Genomic DNA, 21,363 nt, shown 5'->3' with positions numbered 1-21,363 from the left:
CTTGTATTTAGGCCACTGTTTGCCTCCAAATATGGTCTTGCCCCTGAAAACAACTGTGATATTGTGACTGTTTTAATCTGAACTCCAGTCATAGTGGGCTACAGTAGTTCATTAGTTATTTAGCAAATTAAATTAGACATGTTAGTGGTAGATAGATGTTAGTGGCAGGAAAAGGCACCATGGTGGAGCAGCAAGTAGCATAAAGTGGTGATAAAGTAATGACTGAAGATAAATGAATGTTTGAGACAGGGAAAATGCTAACCGTCTCCAGGTTTTGACTTTCCCTCTCCAGGGTTTGACTTTGAAAACTCCAGGTTAGGGCTAAAACCTGTGTCCTAGACTAAATGCTCAGAGAAAGCCCATAGCTATTATTGTTCACCAGCATTCTACAGAACACTGAATAACACTGTCTGCTGGCCTCGGGTGATATCCACACAGAGAGATAAGGCAGTGCTGATTACCATGACTTGAGTACATGAGACCTTGCCCTGGGCTAGCGTATCATCTCTGGAACTGAAGACATAACACTTGAGATTATGTCACCACACTTCATATCATTCCGTCAGTTTGGATTACAGAAAGAGGGAGAGATAGATAGAGAGAATATGGAGAGAGAGAGAGGAAGAGACTTTGCTGATGAAATGGAATAGTTAACTCAGGGCATCTATGGACCTGTCATTTCCTATTAGGAAATCTAAGGTACATGTTAACCCGTGGCCTTCGTGCACTTCAGATCACTTGCTATCTGCCTGTAAAATTTTCATTCCTCAGCAGTGTGTTAACTACAGGATACATGTTACAACTGAGGAGAGCCAAGCCAAAAAAAACTGTAAATGAGATTGATGGGAGGAGAAAGTAGTGGAGAAGAAAAAAATGGGCTAAGATTGACAGGATAACAATGTTGGCATCTGAGGTAGCATGATGGTGCAGCACATCACCGCACAGCACCAGCAGCCCAAGTTTGATCCTGAGCTCAGGTTTCTGTCTGTGTGGAGTTTCTCCAATGTCTCCTCAAGGTTCTTCGGTTTCCTCCCACCTCCTAAAACCATGTGGATTGGTGGAATGGCTGCTCTAAATTGCCCTTAGGTGTGAAAGTGTGTGTGCATGGTAGCCTGTGATGGACTGGCAGCCCAGTACTCCTGGGATAGGCTCCAGATCCACAACTTTTAGCAGGATAGTTTACTGAATTGGAGTAATGGGGATTTAAGCACAAGCATATTTTTTTATTAAAATTCCAAATCAACAGGCAGAATCATGATCAACAACAGGCAGAAGGTCAAAGGGAGGAAAACAATGAAAAAATAACACTCATAGTTGCACACAGAAAAGGTGGTAAAACCTCACAGTGTGAGTGTGTGTGTGTGTGTGTGTGTGTGTGAATGAGCAGTTTAAATAGTGACTGGGAGAAAACAGGAAACAGGTGTGCTCGAAGTCAGGTGAGTGTGAGCATTGTAATGTCTGGGCTGGATTCTGATCAGGACAGGAAGTGGTGGCTCCTGGATAGGCAGTGGACCCAGATGTAACAAATAAAGTGGTTATTGAGATGAATGAATGAATGAAAAATCCTAGAATCTATTTTTACAATAATTCCATTGATTCAATTTCAAACAGCTCCTTTCAGATGTTCTCGTAATCAGGACGGTAAGATGGGAAGGACTAATGCTGATTGGCAGGAGTAATGTTGTAGCTTGAACACTGTGATTAATGTCATAAATTAATGGTCAAAGAATGTTCTTATCAGAATCAAGGTTAGATCAATATTTAAATGTTCATGCAGTGAAAATCGATTGAATACATTAACACCTCCAAGAACATCAGGGGATCACAAATAAACATTTTCTTTTGAAAATGTTGGAGCTCTGGTGAACTCTGTGGTTCTCAGACCCTTTAATCTTACTAATGTGGTTTACTAAAAAAGGCTGAATGATCCTGTTTAAGGTTCAACAGTCTTATTGGTGGCATGTTTATTGTGCCAGTAGAAAACCACAGATTCATTCAATGCCTGTGAACTAATTCAACACAAATCACAACTAATAAAAAGCAGTGAATTCCCCAAGTTAGTCATCTTCCCTTAAACGGAAACATCATTTCCAGATATGTGACTGCCACAGTCTGAAAAAAAAAGGATTAGAAATCCAAAAGGCAGCTGCTCAGCCTCACACTGACACTCACACTGTCAGTTATGGAAGTGAGGTGTGGGTCCATGCACGGAAAATACTAGAGCGTGGACAGATCCTTTCCACAAGACGCCTGTCCTCATCTGTGTGCCAACCAGTAGCTCAGTACAGGCTCTCTCTCTCTCTCTCTCTCTCTCTCTCATTCTCTCTATCTCTCTCTCTTTCTCTCGCTGTAACTGATCCTAGTGCCAGAGCAGCTGTCAGTAAGCATTCACACTCCTCCTGTCGTCAGTAGTAGCAATGCTGTACTACATTTGGCCTCATGTCACACACAGTTAATTCAGAGCTTAGCCATTTCCCACTGCATAGATAAGGCACCAGAACATCAGCACTACAGTCCTCTAGACAAGCAAAAAAAAAAAAAACAGATGGACCCTACTGGCTTGAATCAAATCATGATAATTGAAAACTGCATAGATAATGTTACTTTTGCTTGCATTAATTTTATCAGAGCAAGACTACTCTAAGAATGTCTAATGAGCAGGTGATAGCATTGCCACCTTACAGATCCAGGGTCCCCGGTTCCATCCTGAGCTCGGGTTCCTGTCTATGTAGAGCTTTGCATGTTCTTCCTGTGTCTGTTTGGGTTTCCTCTGGGTTCCTTCAGTCTCCCAAAAACATGCCAGTAGGCAGACTAGCTACACTACATTCCCTTTAGGTGTGAATGAGTGTATGAATGTGTATGTATTGTGCTCTGCAATGTGCTGGTGTCCCATAATTTCTCCATCTGGGGATTAATAAAGTATTATCTTATCTTATCTTATTTTATCTTATGGTGTACTCCCACCTCATGCCCAGTGTGTTCCCCCAGGGCTCTATCTCCACCACAACCCTGCCTAGGATGAAGCAGTTACTGAAGATGAATGAATGAATTAATGAATTGACTGATTAATTAATTAATGTCCTTTATTTAACAATTTTCAGTTTAATTATACAAACAAAATGTTGCCATATCGCCTGCGTCCATCTAGGTTTCCTCTGGGCTCTCTGGTTTCCTCCTACCTCAAAAAAAATATCAACCAATTATTGGATTGGTGATAGGTAGATTGGTATATTTGCCCTAGGTTTGAATGCGTATGTGCACGGTGTTGTGTGGTGGACTATATAGGGTGTATTACAGCCTCATGACCAGTGTTCCTACTGATCTAATATGACCCTGATCAGAAAAAGCAGTTACTAAAGATGAATAAATTAAATTATTTAACAAAGAGGTCCCTAACCCCCAGGTTATGACCCAGTACCATGCCATGGAAGAGTTGCTACCGAGTCACAAGAACGTTCTGGAGAAAAATGTCTATGTACGCCACTGTATAATTTATTGTGCATTCTTTAAGAGCCACTAACCAAATTTACTTAGAGGGCGTGATTTCAGAAAACATTGGTTCCACTCTTGCAACAGGCTCAGCCAATGTTAACATGAGTGTGAAACAAACATCGCTTGAAATTTCTTTAGTGGAGGAGGTAAGAAACGACCAAGTGATGGTGATAATGCAGAGACAGCTGCTGACGAGAAAAAGGGAAAAAAGAAAGCCGCCTTTAACTGGAAATATGATGACTCATTTCTAAAGACTGAAGGCTCTTAAATGTTTACTGCATACCTTAGCAAAGGGGGGTTTCTGCATTGACAGCCAAAACAAAACAAAATAACGTCACAGAGCAGACTGGATATTTGCAACATGCTTTGAGTCTTACTGTCCCCACCCCTCCTTGTTGGGACTGTATTATTGCAGGGAAACATGCCCATGGCCCCTATTGATTGAACATTATGGTGAGTTGTAATGTTTTGTTTTTTTAGTTTGTTGTTGTATACAGGCTTAGTGGTTAGCACGTTCGCCTCACACCTCCAGGGTCGGGGGTTCAATTCCCACCATGGCCCTGTGTGTGCGGAGTTTGCATGTTCTCCCCAGTGCTGCGGGGGTTTCCTCCGGGTACTCCGGTTTCCTCCCCCAGTCCAAAGACATGAATGGTCGGCTGATTGGCATGTCCAAAGTGTCCGTAGTGTGTGAATGTGTATGTGATTGTGCCCTGCGATGGATTGGCACCCTGTCCAGGGTGTACCCCGCCTCGTGCCCGATGCTCCCTTGGATAGGCTCCAGGTTTCCCCATGAGCCTGAAAAGGATTAAGCGGTATAGAGGATGGATGGAACATTGGGCGGCTGCGGCTCAGGGGGTAGATCGGGTTGTCCACTAATCTTTGGGTTGGCAGTTCGATTCCCAGCCCACATGACTCCACATGCCGGAGTGTCCTTCAGAAGGGCAAGACACTGAACCCCAAGTTGCCCCTGATTGCAAGCTAGTACCTTGCATAGCAGCTCTGCCACCGTTGGTGTGTGTGTGAGTGTGTGTGTGAATGGGTGAATGAGAAACTGTCTCATTCACGCACACACTCACACTTACACACCAACGGTGGCAGAGCTGCTATGCAAGGTACTAGCTTGCAATCAGGGGCAACTTGCTTTGTAAAACTGCTAAGGTTAAAAAAGTGCTAAATAAGTGCAGACCATTAACCATAAATTAGTCAATTGTCAAGTGTTCTGATCACACCTCAATCCTCAATCCTCTGGTCCATGAGAATATTTTCAAAACGAAACTGGTCCATGGTGTTAAATAGGTTGGTGACCCCAATTTAATGAATGAATGAATATCAACAAAAACAGAATATCAACAAATAATGAACTGCATACATCTAACTCATGTGTGACTGTAATAACTTACAATAACTGGTACATAATTGTAACGTACATAGATCTTCAGCTTGGCACAGAATGTTGAGCAATATACTGTGCAAATGAAAAGAAAGCCAGAACAACCTTAGAGACTTGAATAATAAATCAACAGTATTCCAGAACTGTGTGTCAAAAGACAAGAGTATCCATCAAAGAAAAAAATACAACCCATCTTTACTTCTGAAAGACTCTGCATCTCTACGATACTCTTTTTATAACCAATCATGTTACTGACCTGTTGCAATTAACCTCCAGCTGTTTCTTTTTAGTAATACTTACTTTTGTTGCCCCATCCCAACTTTTTTGAGACGTGTTGCGGCCATCAAATTCAAAATTACCTTATTTGTTTCTTAAAATGGTACATTTACTCAGTTTAAACATTGGATAGGTTTTCTATGCTCTATTGTGAATAACATACAGTGCAGTGGTTTTCAAAGTGGGGGCCGCGGCCCCTTGGGGGCCGCCAGGGGGCGCCCGGGGGGCCTCAACAATTTGGTGTGCCCATCCCTCCCACTAGTATGTTTTCTCTCTCTCACTCTCAGACAACCACACACACACACACAATCAATTCCTAATGTAATGTAATGTAAAGATGTAAGATGTAATTATTAATAAAAAAGGGAGATATATTCAGAAGTCTGTATTTTTAATGTGTTTTAAAGACATCTTGCAAAAGGGGGGCCTCAGTCAAATGTTAATGCCATTTGGGGGGCCTTGCCCTGGAAAAGTTTGGGAACCCCTGATATAGTGTATGGGTTTATGAGATTTGCAAATCATTGCATTCTGTTTTTATTTACATTTTACACAGCATCCCAACTTTTTTGGAATTGGGATTGTAATTGGGCAGCTGTTTGTCCAAAACAGAACCAACACATTCCTCTGCCAGCAGTACCACAAGTACCACAAGCTTCTGCTGAGATAAACATGTATAAACAGGAGCCAATTAACAACAAAGAAGGTGATCCAATAAAAACGGATGCACAACCATACAATTTCCACAATTCTTGTATGCATGTGCTATAAGCACTCCAGATGAACATTCACAACTGGCAGCATTGTTACGCTTTCATGTCACATCACTGTTTCAGTTTTAAAAAAGGGCAAAGTTGGCATACTTGTCTTTCTTTAGATGAATGCACAAGGACACTGACAATGAAGGATTGTTGTTAATTTTGAGCCTGAAAATGTATCATGTGTCAGGGATTTTCCAAATCAATTCAATTAATGTCTATTAATAGAACTGAATAAATACATATAAAACACATTGCTGTAGTATTTGTGAAATCTTCACTGCAGACTGCACATGAATTCACATCCTGCCACTAAACAAATTAAACAAGTGGGGAGGTCTGTTCTGTCATTTCATAATGTTACTCAACAGAAAGCTAAATTAAAAGTTGCTTCTATAATATAATTACTGTAATTACTGATTATAGCTATGTGATTCAATAAATATGGCTATCCTTATGAATTCTTAGCTAATGTTAGAAGCTAGTGCAGAATGTAATTATGTCAGGGTCAGACAGGGTATAGTATAAACAGGCACAATGCTCAGACACAATAGATATTAAATGACTTTACCTAAAGAATATTTACTGTGAAAATTCCAAACATGATAATGGTTTTATTACAATTGCACATGTTCTGAAATAGGTGTGAACGTGCTGTTAAATGTGTAAGATACTAGACTTAACCCTAGACCTAGACCTGTCCAATCTCCTTACACTGAACCCATCAAATGAGTAAATATCCCTGTGACTCCATAAACCTAATACAAACAAGATCCAACAACATTCGATGTAACCCAGAATGTCTTAATTTCAATAATCATTCTAATAATTCAATCTTCCCTAATAAATCAAATGAGATTGCCTCTTTGATATGTTGCTCTTATAAAAGGGGGGCATCCTGTTCCATGCACCCAGAGGAGCAATAATGCCAGCATGCTAACAAGGATAAAGCAGCACCCCAGGGTCTAAGGGTAATAAATGTGAAAATGAAGGAGGCCAAAGGGAGGCATTAGTACACAGCCAGAGGAGTGAACAGTCCAGTCAGCTTACCTCTGGCCATACACACACTTCCCTCTTGAAGCTGTTTATTTTTTCAGTGTGGGGAAACAAAAGTGAGACGAGGGTGGCCACTTCAGTTTGATAAAAGGTCACACTTCCTAGTGCAGGAACAAGACTTCCTGGCCAGCTAGGACCAAAACATAGGATCAAATTTCCAGCCAAAAGTCAAGTACATATGTATTGGTATGATAATATACATAATATATACGAATATATACATAAGGGCTACATCTTTACAGCAGAACAGTTTATTTGAAGTAAAATAACTTTAAATGACATTTGGTAATACTTGTTTAAAACTAAATACCAGGACTGGTAAAATTAATTTTTAAAAAATAAAAATAAAGGTCAGTTTTTTTTGGCATTCACATTTACTGCTAACAAATGGCTTAAAGTGAATTCTTGTTTATGTTTGTGGAACTAAGAACAACAGCACCACCCATGGTCATGTGTAAAAATAATCAGAATGGTATGAATTAGAAGCTGTGGCTGATAACTTTCCAGCCCAGACAATAGATTTACATAGCCTATCTTTGACAATTGTGTAACATAATTACATTTGCTGAACTACCCCTTGATTTCATGAGCATTGAGGCTAATGTATTTAACGTATTTAATTTAATGTATTTAATCTGCTACCTCCAGCCATAACACATCATCAGTAGTGGTGTAGAAGGTACAATAAGGGCTGTAAAACTAAATAAAATAATAATAAATACATTTTAAAACAAAATAATGTGGATTATTTTCTTGATCATTAATGCCTTTGTAGGACAAACTAGAAGTAAACAAACTAAGCATACTGTCCAAACCAAATTACACAAAGGAACAAGAGAGAGAACCATAATGCATTGATAACAAGTACAGATTTTAATATCTTATTGTGCTGCTTTAGAATTTATGTACAGCACAGAATTATGTAGAATACTATACAAAAATGATCAAGCTGAAACCCTTTCATATGTCACAGCTGGTAAAACACGAGTGACATTATACCAAACTGATCTGTAAAGCTGCAGTGGTATTCATATCCAGCAGGTTTGGTTTATACTCTTGGGAAAAATAATTCCTGTCACCTCATATTAAAGCCTTCCTTTACACTCAACCTAAATTTGCAAACCACATGAGAATGTAGTAATCAGATAAATGAGAAGCTTTTAGTAGTACACATCTGCTACTAAAACGAGTGCACCCTGGCCATTAGTGAGCAAGCCCTCAGCATGAGGGCATGAAAACAGTCAAGACCACTACAGTCTGCATTTACAGGTGGAGCACTAACAATATCTGGCTCCCTACTGAACGTGCTAAGGCAGGTATCAGGTAGTGTGTTACAACAAACTGACATCAAAGCACTATGCCGTATCAGGACTATATCAATATCTTAACCATATCAGTATATTCAGTGGGAGGAAACTATAGAACTCAGAAGAAACCCACAAGGACACATGCAAACACATGAAGCTGTGAGGCAGCAATACTACCCATGCACCACCTTCACTCCATTATGCACTGTTATTTATGGAAACTGAACATCTATGATTTCCCATGCAGGGTGTTCCTGCCTCGTGCCCAGTATTCCTGGGATAGGCTCCAGCTTTACCCAGACCAGGATAAAGCAGTTACTGAAGATGAATAAATGTATTCTATAATTACACTATTTCTTTAAGTACATGCTTCACTTTAATTTAATGTTCTTTATAATGTATGTCAGATATTCTCAAGTGTTCAACAGGAAATTAGAAATGATCATTTAACCAAATTTCTGCTCACTGTTGCACCTGTCATTGATTAGTACACTCCTGTGAAAAAAAATGGGCCAAGCCAAAAATGGTAGAATATTAAGCTTTTAATAGTATAAACAACAAATCATTAGTCAGCTTGGCCCTTTTGTATTTCTTTTGCCGAAGAGCGTATACCTCAATACAAATGCATGCACTAGCCCAAGAGCCAGATATTTCTTGGTGGTATGATGCGCAATGCTGTAACTGTAGCTTGCTCCTTGTTTCCAAATACATCCACCTGCTATACTCCAGACATCAACCAAGACATCATGCACAATTAAGCATTCAAACAGCTGATGGGCTAGCTAATTCATTTTGGATTTGTTACCCCTGACATATTAATGTTGATTCTGAATGAACATTGGCATCAAAAAAGGGCTGCTCATGTAACAATTAGATTCTATTTTTCCAGATAAACTAATCATCTAATCTGAGTTGTGTTACAGCAAAAAAGATAAGATAAATAATACACAACACAGTCCAATAATGCCAATGTAGTTACCCTGAGGAAAATCACTTCTGCAAATTAAAATTTCACAATAACCCACTCTGCAGGAAATCTACTGACTAAGCAGGAGATCAGCCATAAGGCATATGTAATAGTGTACCCAAGGAGGTAGAGCTTTTCTGCTTATGTTGATAGGGGTCCATTTAGAGGTGTTAGTTTAACATGTCCTGTAATGTTCTCACAAGATTTATTCCTGTAGTGTCTCACTCAGTACAGCAGGCACTGAAGTAGCTTCAGTTAGAGTATTGTGCAGTCAACAGAAAAAAGAACTTAATTGCTGAGTAACGAGCCTTTTAATAATTCATTGGTAGATTTATTTGACATGGAAATTGGATGAATTATTTTCTGCCCCTATAATTTCTATGCACTAAATTCCACCATGATTTAAAGATGCAATGCAAGAAAGAAAGAAAGAAAGAAAGAAAGAAAGAAAGAAAAACTCCATTACATTTTCTCCTGCAGTAAGTTTCCAATCATTCTATCAGTCATGAGATAATATTTTTTATAGCTTTTGCTACTTACTGCCTGCATTGAATGCACTAATTATAACTGCTAGCAGAAGTAGGAACACTGAAGAGAGCAATTTAACAATATTATATTGATTATAACATGGTACAGCATTATAGCATTGTAAATTACATCACAGTGTATTTTTCTAACATATACACAGGTGTCATCAGCAGTTTTAATACTGACCAACTCCACTGTTACTCAGGGTAAAAAGCTATCACCTGGAGGTAAAATAAATAAATAAATAAAATCCTTCTAATAGATGTTTCATTTTAGTTCCATTTCTGTAATATATACAGTTATAATTGAAATGTACTGTATGTATTTATGTTTTTGTTTTTTCTTCTTCTTATTATTATTATTTGCAATACTATTACTATCTGCTGGTACCTTGTTAGAAAACCTAAATATTGAGATCATTGTCATACGTTGTTTAAATTGCTTGAAGCAGTACTTCTCAAAGTGTAAGGGACCTCCAGGGCCAGTGAAGAACAGCCATGGGTCCATTATTACTTTTATTTTTAGTTTTGTTACAGTGGTGGAAATATAACCCAACATAATCAAAGCTATTATATTTATTGTTGTGTTCTTACAGTTATTAGTCAATTTACAGTGAGAAGAAAGAAGAGACCATTTTTGCAGAATTTGCATCTCACATTTGATTTGTTTGTATGCAATTTTTTCACACAGATATTTTAAACATAATGTCTGAATACTTTTTTCCTTATCAGTTTCATTTTTGTAAAACATATATTTTCTTTATGCTTATTAATACATACCTTTTGTTCATATTTATAACAACAAAGTGAAAAGGCACTGCGTGTTAATTTGAAGTGGATATATGCACTGGAAGTATATTAAATAACAAAAACAAAAGTGTCTGAATACATGTTTCCCCTCACTCTAACTGGCCCCTTGAACTGAACCACAATAACAGGTAGGTTTATAAATAATGTCAAATTAGACCTAAAGTTTTCTGTGAATTTCAATTTCAGGAGTAAAAACATTCTGTGGCTCCAGTAAATTTCCAGAAAATGATTATATACAGTTAAATAATTAGTCAAATATTTGAATATATGGATGTGGGTTAAGGGAGTGTGTGACGTTTATTTTTAGAATTAAAGGAGTTTCTTTAAAGAAGTAAAAAAGTTTAAGAAGCCCTGGTTTAAATGATTGATATTTCTGCCACTCCTACACAAACCCATGCATCCATCCATGCATCCATCCATGCATCCCTCCATGCATCCCTCCATGCATCCCTCCATGCATCCCTCCATGCATCCATCCATGCATCCTTTAACTCATGCACCCAACCCTCCCATGTTGCTCTCAGTGGACTCACAGTGAGGCAGTGGTGCTGAGCAGCGTATGGGGCTCGAGCGTGTCCGTCAAATCCGCATCATCACAAGTCACGGTGACGCGCGCGCTACGCCGGTTCAGCGCCCTGGAGCGCTCTGCTGCACACTCACAACTCTCCACGGTGAGGTCGGGACAGTGTCTCCTGCTCGCCACACTTATCCTCCACAAAGCGACCAACGTAAAAACCACGCTCACTACTTTCATTATGAGGCGAAAACGCGCGTCGCAGTGTTTTAAGTTATTTCTCCCCAACCTGGGAGGTTGTAACGGACCATCTCACACGTAAATCACATAAAATGCAGATTAGGTGACCGTGCACGGATGACACTTGGCTTTCCAACTCCTGAAACATCTCCAAAAAACATTGCGCATGAACTGTAAATGACGTGCATGTCCTTGAGATGTCACTTGGCAAAAGTTGCTCGCGCTTCTTCTTTCAAACGCGTTGCTCGATTAATAAACTTGTGAAAAACTTTGCTCGGTGTCTCAGAGTTCAGTGTGCAGATGTAGCGCCGATGCACATCTGTGCGAGAAACGATCCGATTTCAGCCTAGTGTGACTCGTTAAGTTCACGCTCCAGTCAACAGGTGGTCGGAGTGAAAGATGCGGCGCCTGCACGCGCCTTCTGTCCTGAGTAAGCACTAGCCAGGGTAACTAGCCCCTCCCACCAAGACCATAAACGGAAGTGCCGTGCATTCCTATTGGCTCCAAACTGACCACGGGATTTAAATCCGCCCTGCGAGCCAAAAGAAAGCGTGTGGCTACATCCCAAATCGCTCATAAATGGATAAATGTCATTCATCAAATAGTCAACCGGGTTAGTACGTTACCAAAAAGAGCAAGACAGATTAAGATTGAACTTTGAATCACTCGTAGAGTTTAGATGTGTAATGGGCTGAGTCTTATGGCTATTTTACTAAATTTAAATGAATATTTTTTGTTCAACAGGTACACTTAGAAAAAAGAAACTAACCTGTACCTTTCAGGGTGTGAATGATTGTCATTGGCATTGTTCCCTCAATGGCATTTGTATTTAACCTTTAAACTGTTTACCTTTAAGCTCATTTGCACTAATGTATTGTACATAATTGGGATCTTAAGTCGCACTGTTGTTGTTTTTTTATTTGTTTTTGGTTTTTTTTGTTGTTGTTGTTTTTGCATGCTTTTTTTCCTTGGGGAACCTGAAAAATACCTTTTTTGGACAATGAAGACATTTCGATTTTGAATTCTATCATAAAAGTAAGATTCATTCCTTCATTCATTTTCAGTTACTGCTTTATAATGTTCAGGGTTGCGGTGGATCCTGAGCCTACCATGGGAACACTGACAGAGGCATGGACACACTGAATGGGACACCAATCCCAGGGCCATACACACACTTTCACACACTCCTTCATACCTAGCATCAATTTAGAGTAGCCCACCCACTTACTGTAATACTTTTCAGAGATAGGAGGAAACCAGAGAACCCAGAAGAAGCAATGCAGCATTCTACACTACTGTGCGTCATCTCTCTCTCTCTCTCTCTCTCTCTCTCTCTCTCTCTCTCTCTTTCTCTCTCTCTCTTTTTTTACAATTACGCTTTTCATATTTGTTGCAATAGAAAGATTATGACTAATCAATAGTAAGACCAGTCAAAACCTGAATGATTACCCAAACACAACTGTCAGCTTGTGGTGTAAGTTATCTGCATTATCTATGTTTGTTGAAGTTCTTGTAGTGTATTTTAAACCATAATTTTAATTGTCATTGTATGTGATTACTGCATTTGTTTTAGCTTATAACAATCTATACATTTTTCCTAACACTTTATTTGTGATTCAGAGGAAATTAATGTTTTGTGATTATCTAGTGTCTGAGTTTCTGATAATGAGTACCAAGCTTAATCTCATGACATTTATTGAAAGGATTATTTACTGTACACTCACATTAATATACATCAGTTTCAGTTTTTAGATATACAGTATTGATGATTGTATGGCAGCAGAATCATGCAAAATGTTTAGATAATACAGTAAGCTTGGTTTATTCTCTGTTCTCTATGAGTAATTGCAATATGTTGAATCAGCTTGAGTGTTAGTGAAGAGTGTTGTTAATAATTTAGGGATTACTGTGCTGGGCTGTGCAACTGAGAATATTAATAGATAAATAATATCTCTTATTTAAGATAGATCTATATTTGAGATGCAGCAGTTAAGGTGGGGGTGGAATGGCATGTATGTGCATTGTTTTGCAATGTGTTGTCTGTATGATTTCCGGCTTCGAAGAAATTGTGAACCCAGTGTGTAGTACTTTTTTCTTGAAATGAAACAGCTGTTCTCAAAGACTATTTATTTCAACAAAACTGTATTTACTGTACACATTACTTATTTCAATTGCATTTTAGTGTAGTACTCAGCCTGTGAGTTGGACCTAGGGCAGTATAGTTGTAGCTATGTATGTTAACCACAGCTACACAATGTCGAATGTATGTGATTATAAGAGCTAATATAATATGATAGATAGAGCCAGAAGCTTTAACAGCTGGTTTAGTTCCAAAAGCCATACAGCGAATAGAGCTTCCCTTGAGTGTACAGAGTGAGGGAGAGATCATGAAGGGCAGAGTGACCTCAGACCTGCAAACCTACCGTGAATTTTCCATCCTTCGCTGCATGACAACCAACAAATGAAACGAGCTATTTGTGGAAAAAAATCCTAACAAACATTCTCAATCCACTTCCCTTTCTCTGCTTTTCACACTAGAGTTCTTTTTAGGAGCAAAGACCAAAAGCATACATTAGGCTTTGCGTTCCTTTCACATTTTGTCGCTCCCCTGGCTGCCCAGGGTGGTTGTTTACACAGATGTACATTCACCTCTCCAGCTTTGGAAGTCCAACAAGGGAATCATCCCACCTTCCCGTCTGAGGCAGAATTGGAAAGATGCATACAGCTCACATCATCGACTGGAATGATGAATCACTACACCGAGAGGAGACAGGGAGAAGTTGTTGGATCTAGGCCACTCAGCTATCAGCTCTTTGCTAATGAGAACCAGAATCTTCATCACTCTATAATGTGTTGCAAGTGTTAGGTTTTGTTTCAGTGATTTTGTAGATTTGATTCACTTCACACATCAACAAACCACTATGCAACCCAAAAGTAACACATTTAACACATTTGAGCTTTTGAGATATAAAATATATTCGCAGACATACAATAGACCCAAATACTTGGGCAATGCTAATTGCACACAGTTGTTCATCTAAGCATAAAATGCTAGTGATGGTAATGGTATTGAATGAAATAATGCAATTAAATATATAACTTTTTTAAATCACTTGTCTGAAGGGAGGTACTTATGGGAAAATAATATGCATTTCACATTGTTATTAAGTGAATATTGTATGTGATGGCACGTAACAGTTATTATTTAATGCTTTTCGAGACACTCAAACCGCTTTACATAGTATGTCGGAGGGGATCTCCTCAACCACTAGTGTGTAGCATCCACCTGGATGATACGACGGCAGCTATAGTGCGCCAGAATGCCCACTACACACCAGCGATTAGTGGAGAGGAGAGTGTGATGTAGCCAATTCAGAGATGGGGATTATTATGTATATGTTTAGTATATTATGTTATGTATATTATTAGTGTATAAGTGACCAATAAAGACTTATTATCATTATCACTATCATTAGGGGGCCGTGATAGAGAAGGGCCAATGGGGGAATTTCACCAGGACACCAGGGTTATACCCCTACTCTTTTCCCATAAGTGTCATAGGATTTTTAATGGCCACAGAGAGTCAGGACCTGGGTTTAACGTTTCATCCAAAAGAAAAGTGTCTCCTTCACTATACTGGGGCATTAGACCCCACACAGACCACAGGGTGAGCACCCCCTGCTGGTCTCACTAAGGCCAATTATAACAGCAACCTTAGTTTTCCCCAGGAGGTCTCCCATCCAAGTACTAGCCAGGCTCAACTGAGCTTAGTATCAATGGAAAACCAGGCAATAACTACAGGGAGATATGGCTCGGGCAATTTTCACGTGTAATTGCATGTGAAAAACATGTGAAAGTGCCCGAGCCACAATGTTATGCCTTGAAATTGCACATGATCACATGTGAAAAAGAATTATTAGTGTGAGAAAATCACATGTGGAAAATAAAACATTACATCTGAAAAATTAACATATCAAAATAAATAAATTATGTGAAAAAACATACATGAAAAATAAAACCACATGCCCCAGATTTTAAAATTGCATAATGTTTGTAAAAAAAAAAATGGAAATGAAAATAAAACTACATGCAATATATATGAAAACTGCTATACATGTGAAAAATGTGTGAAACATAACATGGCACAATAGAAAAAAACGTAAATTTCACATAATATGATACATTTCAATCATGTGATAATTCACTATTTAGCTCCTTTTATTAGTTCCTTGTCACTAAATATTTAGGCCCATTTATAATAGGTGAAGTGCATTTAGCCCTAATTATTATGAACAAATAAATGCACTAGGGGTGTAATGCAAAGCCACTACTTGTATCTGTACCTATATCTGTTTATTGCTCCAGATATCCATATCTGTATTTGGATTTAAACTTGGAGTGGGTGTCTCGTGAACTGGAGAACCCGGATGAAACACAGACATGCACAGAAACTCCACATAGTCAGTAACCCAAGCTCAGGATCGAACCAGGAACCCTGAAGCTTTTTTTTTTTAATGTACCATACTACTACCAGTTCGTAATTGGTCTCAACTGGACATGTGCATGGGATGTTCTTTTAAAATCCTGCTCAGAGCTATTATTTTTGTTTGATTTTTTCCCAAATTAATTTAATTGTTCTACTTCCCAAAATATAAACAATCAAGCAACCTAATTTAAAATCATGCAATGTAAATCTATCATGCAGCCCTGCACATTCATGTTCTTTGTCCTGTGAATTTCATATCTGACCACTCGCTTGCACCCACATGAAAATAAAAATGTCCTGTGATCCTTTCTGGCAAGCTTTCTAAAAAGCCCTGCTTTAGAACACATTCTGTTCATTTTGAATTCATGTATTCATATTTGGTTACTTACCTACTACTGCACCATATTGAAGCTTGGAGCATTGAAAATCCAGTGATAAAAACACAAATAAGCAGTCATTTATCACTCAGGTAAGATTTCTAGGTTCTCCACACGGATAGTTGTTCACCAAATGATACCCTAAAAATAACTTTAAAGATGCGCAGAATCTCACTTCATACAGGCAGAGGTCTTTGTGTGATAAAAGAACTTTTGTTAGGTTTGGTCCCAGACATAATGACTGTCTAATCTTCCTCCAGCAGGAGGAACTCTGATAGCATAGAAACATGTACGGCAGAGAGACACTGGCTCACACTCTGACAAGTACACACACATCAGCAGAGAACAAGAGAGCACATGGATGCAAATCTGTCTGTTCCTACAACATCAGGAAAATATCTAAGGACCATAAATGAAACATTAGACAAAATACAAAGGCTCCAACAGCTCACGGTCTTATAATAAATGTATACTTGCAACAGTGAAGAAACATTTAACAGACTTTTACAGTGTCGTTTTGAGTGACATAATTAGACTGCAAGAATGCTTTTTTATTCATGTGCAGCATGTAGCCTAATCTCAACCCCCTTCAAATTCATTTTGTGAGAATAGAAATAGTTTCAAGTACTCTGGTCAGGTAATTACCTTACAGGCTGCTAAGGTTAAAACATTAATTTAGAGTGTACCACAGCACTGTTGAATTCACTAATCTGATCAGTCAGAAGGTGTTGATTAATTTTCCATAACATTACTGGTTTATACAAATGCACTCATACTTATACTGTACATTAATGTTTCTATAGTAACAGCTCATTCACAGGGACTCGTATGGCAGACTCTCCACATAATATAAGTATAATAATAAAAAACATATATTGTTATTTAACAAATGAAAAATATCATTATTGATATCGGGAAGCTTTCTGTAAGGAGATATTTATTTAAGATTCATGGAAAGAGTCTTCCGTGTCAGTGCTTTGTAATAGATAGAGGTAAAGCTGTTCATTTAGGTTTTAAACCACAGGAAAGTCTTCACCTCAGAAAATGTTATGTTCTGCTGTTTCTCTGTAATATGACCAGTCCCTCAAGGATTTCGCGATTTTGTGATTGCAGAAATGAACGCAAAATCAAGCAAACTCTGCAATATTCAGAGGAGCTTGCAATATTTCTAAATTACCGCAGATCGAAAATCAAGCATTTATGGCCGCAACAATAATAAAAAAAATCATTTAAAAAAATACAAGAAATCATGTACAGACTTTATGACAACACATTTTTAGTATTATTGTCTTCAAGAAAGAGAAAAAAAGCGGATGGTGAAGACTAATGGCTATTGTTGATAAATTGCTAAGAGGAATGAAACACTTTGGGATGTGTTGTTATTGAAAATCAATCAACTTCAAGCTGGTAACGCCGCATTGCACCCTGTCATGGATTATTTTCCTATAACAGCACACCCTGTTGTGTTTTATTCCTTACATAAATAAAGTCTTTGAGAAAAGAGTTTCTATTTTTACATATTTTATACATTCAAGCTCAGTCCCAGATAGTGTGTGTAAACATGAAAAACTATGATTATAATGAGAGTGCAATCTTTGAGTACAATATTCTAATAACCAGCAGCTTACTCATATGTACACTCTTAAAACAGATTGCTTTTAACACAATCAGTGTGTTAGTGCATTTAACATGTGTGTTATTTTTAACACATCTTTGTGTGGAAATATTCAACATATCATGTGTTCATTTTTAACTCACATTATAACACGCCTGCGTGTCTAGTTAAGGGCAGCACATTTTGTGTTGCTTTCAACACGATCAGTGTGTTAGTACATTTCCACACAAAGATGTGTTAAAAAATAACACAAAATAACAGAGATGTGTTATGTATATGTTTTTCCCTACAATTATCCTAAAATGCAAATTGTTTGTATGCTAAAATTCTACTAAAATGCTCACAAAATAAACAAACAATTGCATGAAATGCAGATGATATTTATTAAAATCATTCAAACATTTGACAGATGTAAGAATTGGAGTTGATGCATCTTCTTACAAGTCTCCCTGCCATCTGGGAAGACAAGAGTTCCCACTCCCTTCTATTTGAAAAGCTGTAAAAGTGCAAAAAGAGTGTTGTTTAGTTGTTAGCTACAAAATATGGACAAATGCCTTTGTGCTTCGACTGAGAAATTGTGTTATAGAATCCCAAATTGTGTAATTTTGGGAAAGTGACCTCCACTCTCCTAATGAACAAAATGGTGCTGTAGCCTCACCAGAAAAATCTAGCTAACTTGCTATTTATTTTCCAGCCTTTAGCACCTCACCGCCAGTTCCTTTGAATAACCTAATTAAGTCAACCAACATTACAAAGATAGTGGAAAGCATTACAACCTACTTAAACCCCCAACCTCTGTTTTTGTCACGTTAACCTTGTGAAGAACTTTTGGCCTCGACATTACTGAGCTAGCTAATTTCTGTTAGCCACTGACTGTCTGCACCTGTTAACCAGCATTAACATTCACCAAATACATGAAGAAACATGAAGCTAATTACTACAGCTTGCCTTGTCCAAAACACTTGTTAAATATAATTAACATTAACCCACACTTTCAATTACATCATGGTGAACAGCTTTAATGCTACATTATCGTTAACTTTCAAAAAGGCAATAGGAATGTCTAACATTACCGCAAGCTGTATGCTAAAGTAATGTTATCGACTCAGGTTAGCGTCTAGGTTGGCATCACTCATCCCTATCTAACCTCAGTCTCAGATAAGATGCAGACCCAGAGAATTATAGAATAACTTCAGTCCATATTTCACAGCCAACATAAACACATGACACTAGTAGTGTAAAGCCAGCATTGAGGAACATTACATCATATTCACTTTTGAAGCCATCGCGATAGGTAATGTTAATTATCACTTGCTGAGTTACTGTTTTCCAGTGAATACATTTTCAAGAGCTCCCTGCCTAAATATCAAAAACTCGGCCAGGCAGTTTCAGCAGCATTAACGCTAAATAGTGAACTTACCGGTGGTCATTTGATTTCCTCGCCTCAGGACTCCAACTCTGCAGTCACAATCAAAAGGTCAAAGCAACGAACATTCACTTTCAGGCAAGTTCATAGTTTACTGATGAGCCCAATAATTTAACACATGTTGTGTTGGTCACTCGTATTTATTTATTTTTTTCTTTTTTGAACACATTTATTGGATGATTTAGCACAGCATGTGTTGAAATAGTAATAACACAACGTGTGTAGGATATTAACACATCCTTTCTGAGAGTGTAGCACGTCCCCTGTGCACTGTTGGCCTCCAAAATGTGTTTTCATTATCTTACATAATTCTGTAAGTTCACAAAAATGTATGCCAGACTTTTTTTATAAGTAAAAGAAGAAGAAGAAGAGATCAATTGACATTTGTGCATTTTTAGTCTAACATTATGGTTATGGCACATATGATTTGTAGCTGTCCTGATCCAAGTGTGAACCTGAGAAGTACTACGAATTTCTTAGTGCAAACAAAGGTCTCATTAAGGCTTGTCTTTATTCACGAGAGGTCTAAACTCACTGAATACAGCCTTGACAGAGGCTGTCTTGTAGCTAAATGAGAACTGACTCATCCTTGCTGTCTGGGGAGCAATGTTTATGGTTTAATAGATCTCAGTTTATGGTTACTGTATTTTATAAACAGCTCCCCGTCAATCAGAATGACACTAGTCAAATACAGGGATCTGTTAATAGAAGTCAGCATTTGCATTTATCCTGTCATCTCAGCTGGGAGTCTGAAAGAATATAATTAGCTTGTTCTGCTTGGGAAGGATGACTTGCCTTTCTTCCTGTTAAAAAGTTAGCATCAGTATACATAATAAGGTGATTAATGATCTTCTCCATGCATGTTCAGCTGCCCTGTGACGCTGACGTTTTTGATTTTTTGATGTTTCTTAAAACCTGGTAATGTGTTACAGTCAGATCTGTTAATTATTGTGTAGTGTAGGGAAAACCCAAGCCCAGCGTGTCCCATAAGAGCCCCAGCAGTATTCCAGCCTGCAAGAGGAAGCTCCAAATAGAAGAACAGATAAGGAACAATTTGTAAAAATTTGATTTGTCTATAACATTTTATTTCCTGACTTATCAGTAGAGACACTCATATATTTTCCTTATAATGACAAGCTGTCTCATACCTTCAGATTCTTTCAGGATATGATTGAATCATCTAATTATTTCACTCCCACTTTTTCTTCACTTGCTTGTACACACCCTCTATCGTTTTTCTCATGTGAAAATTCTAGTGTGTCCTTCACATACATACACACAGCTGTGTATCTGTACTCCTGTGACCTGGACTTGTGATAGGAACACTGCACTACTGTTGTCTCTTGTGAGTTGAGAAGAGTGTATTATCAAGATTCCTTAACTGCAACAGACTGAAACTGACTGTCCAAATCCAGTAAGCTACATAATAATGCCCATATAATACATTTGGGATGAATAATGTTCCTTACTTCTTTGATAGATATAAAGCACGTTGCAGTGAACTGAATGACAAGTTATTGTCAAGTGATTTACTACTGTATGTAACAGTGAGATCTTTGTCCTAATATAGCATACAGCAAAATAAAACATCCCCTTAGGACCTCTGACATGAGAGACTCCAGAGATCAGCAATGGTGTTCTCATCAGCCCTTGTAGAGCACTTTCAGAACTGAGCAATATAATTGGTGGTTGTTCTCTGGGGTGAATCAGGCTGGCCCAGGACCGGGAACCCTCTGGGAATGAGACAGCATATCGTGTCAGACAGTTACAAGCTGGGACAGGAACAGCAGACCTTTAGTCCACATCTCTAGTAAAAGGGCAGGCTCAGAGATTACATGGTGAGAGCCAGTTATCACACAGAATCATGGCTTTCATGCACACATAATTTACTCTTCCCATTCGTCCTTTATATCTCCACCTATAGACAAAACCACTATTGATACAAGCACATTTTGCTCAATGTATTATTCAGCATGTTTCCTGTCTTCCTGTCCTCAATTATCACATCATCTGTACTTTGAGGAGTGAACTTCAGAGTCTCTTTTCCTTGAAAGTCATGAGTTGTTCAGAGTCCTTCATCTGGTGAAGGAGGTCTGATTTGATTCATGTCACCTAACTCCAATAT

The 21,363-nt window shown here is 38.3% G+C and overlaps 1 protein-coding gene across 1 annotated transcript in view; it reads right to left on the bottom strand.

Moving 5' to 3' along the window:
- LOC128605862 (adhesion G protein-coupled receptor A1) overlaps positions 1-11,609 on the bottom strand; it is a 252,530-nt gene extending 240,921 nt beyond the window's left edge. The window contains exon 1 of the mRNA XM_053621671.1: positions 11,114-11,609. Coding sequence (XP_053477646.1) covers positions 11,114-11,334 — 221 coding nt within the window. The 5' untranslated portion in view covers positions 11,335-11,609. The remainder of the gene's footprint in view (positions 1-11,113) is intronic.
- Between the last annotated feature and the right edge of the window lie 9,754 nt (positions 11,610-21,363).

The sequence above is a fragment of the Ictalurus furcatus genome, chromosome 3, assembly GCF_023375685.1.
Source record: "Ictalurus furcatus strain D&B chromosome 3, Billie_1.0, whole genome shotgun sequence".
Taxonomy (NCBI): domain Eukaryota; kingdom Metazoa; phylum Chordata; class Actinopteri; order Siluriformes; family Ictaluridae; genus Ictalurus; species Ictalurus furcatus.
The sequence above is the reverse complement of the archived record's forward strand: the minus strand, read 5'-3'. Positions and strand labels throughout refer to the sequence as shown.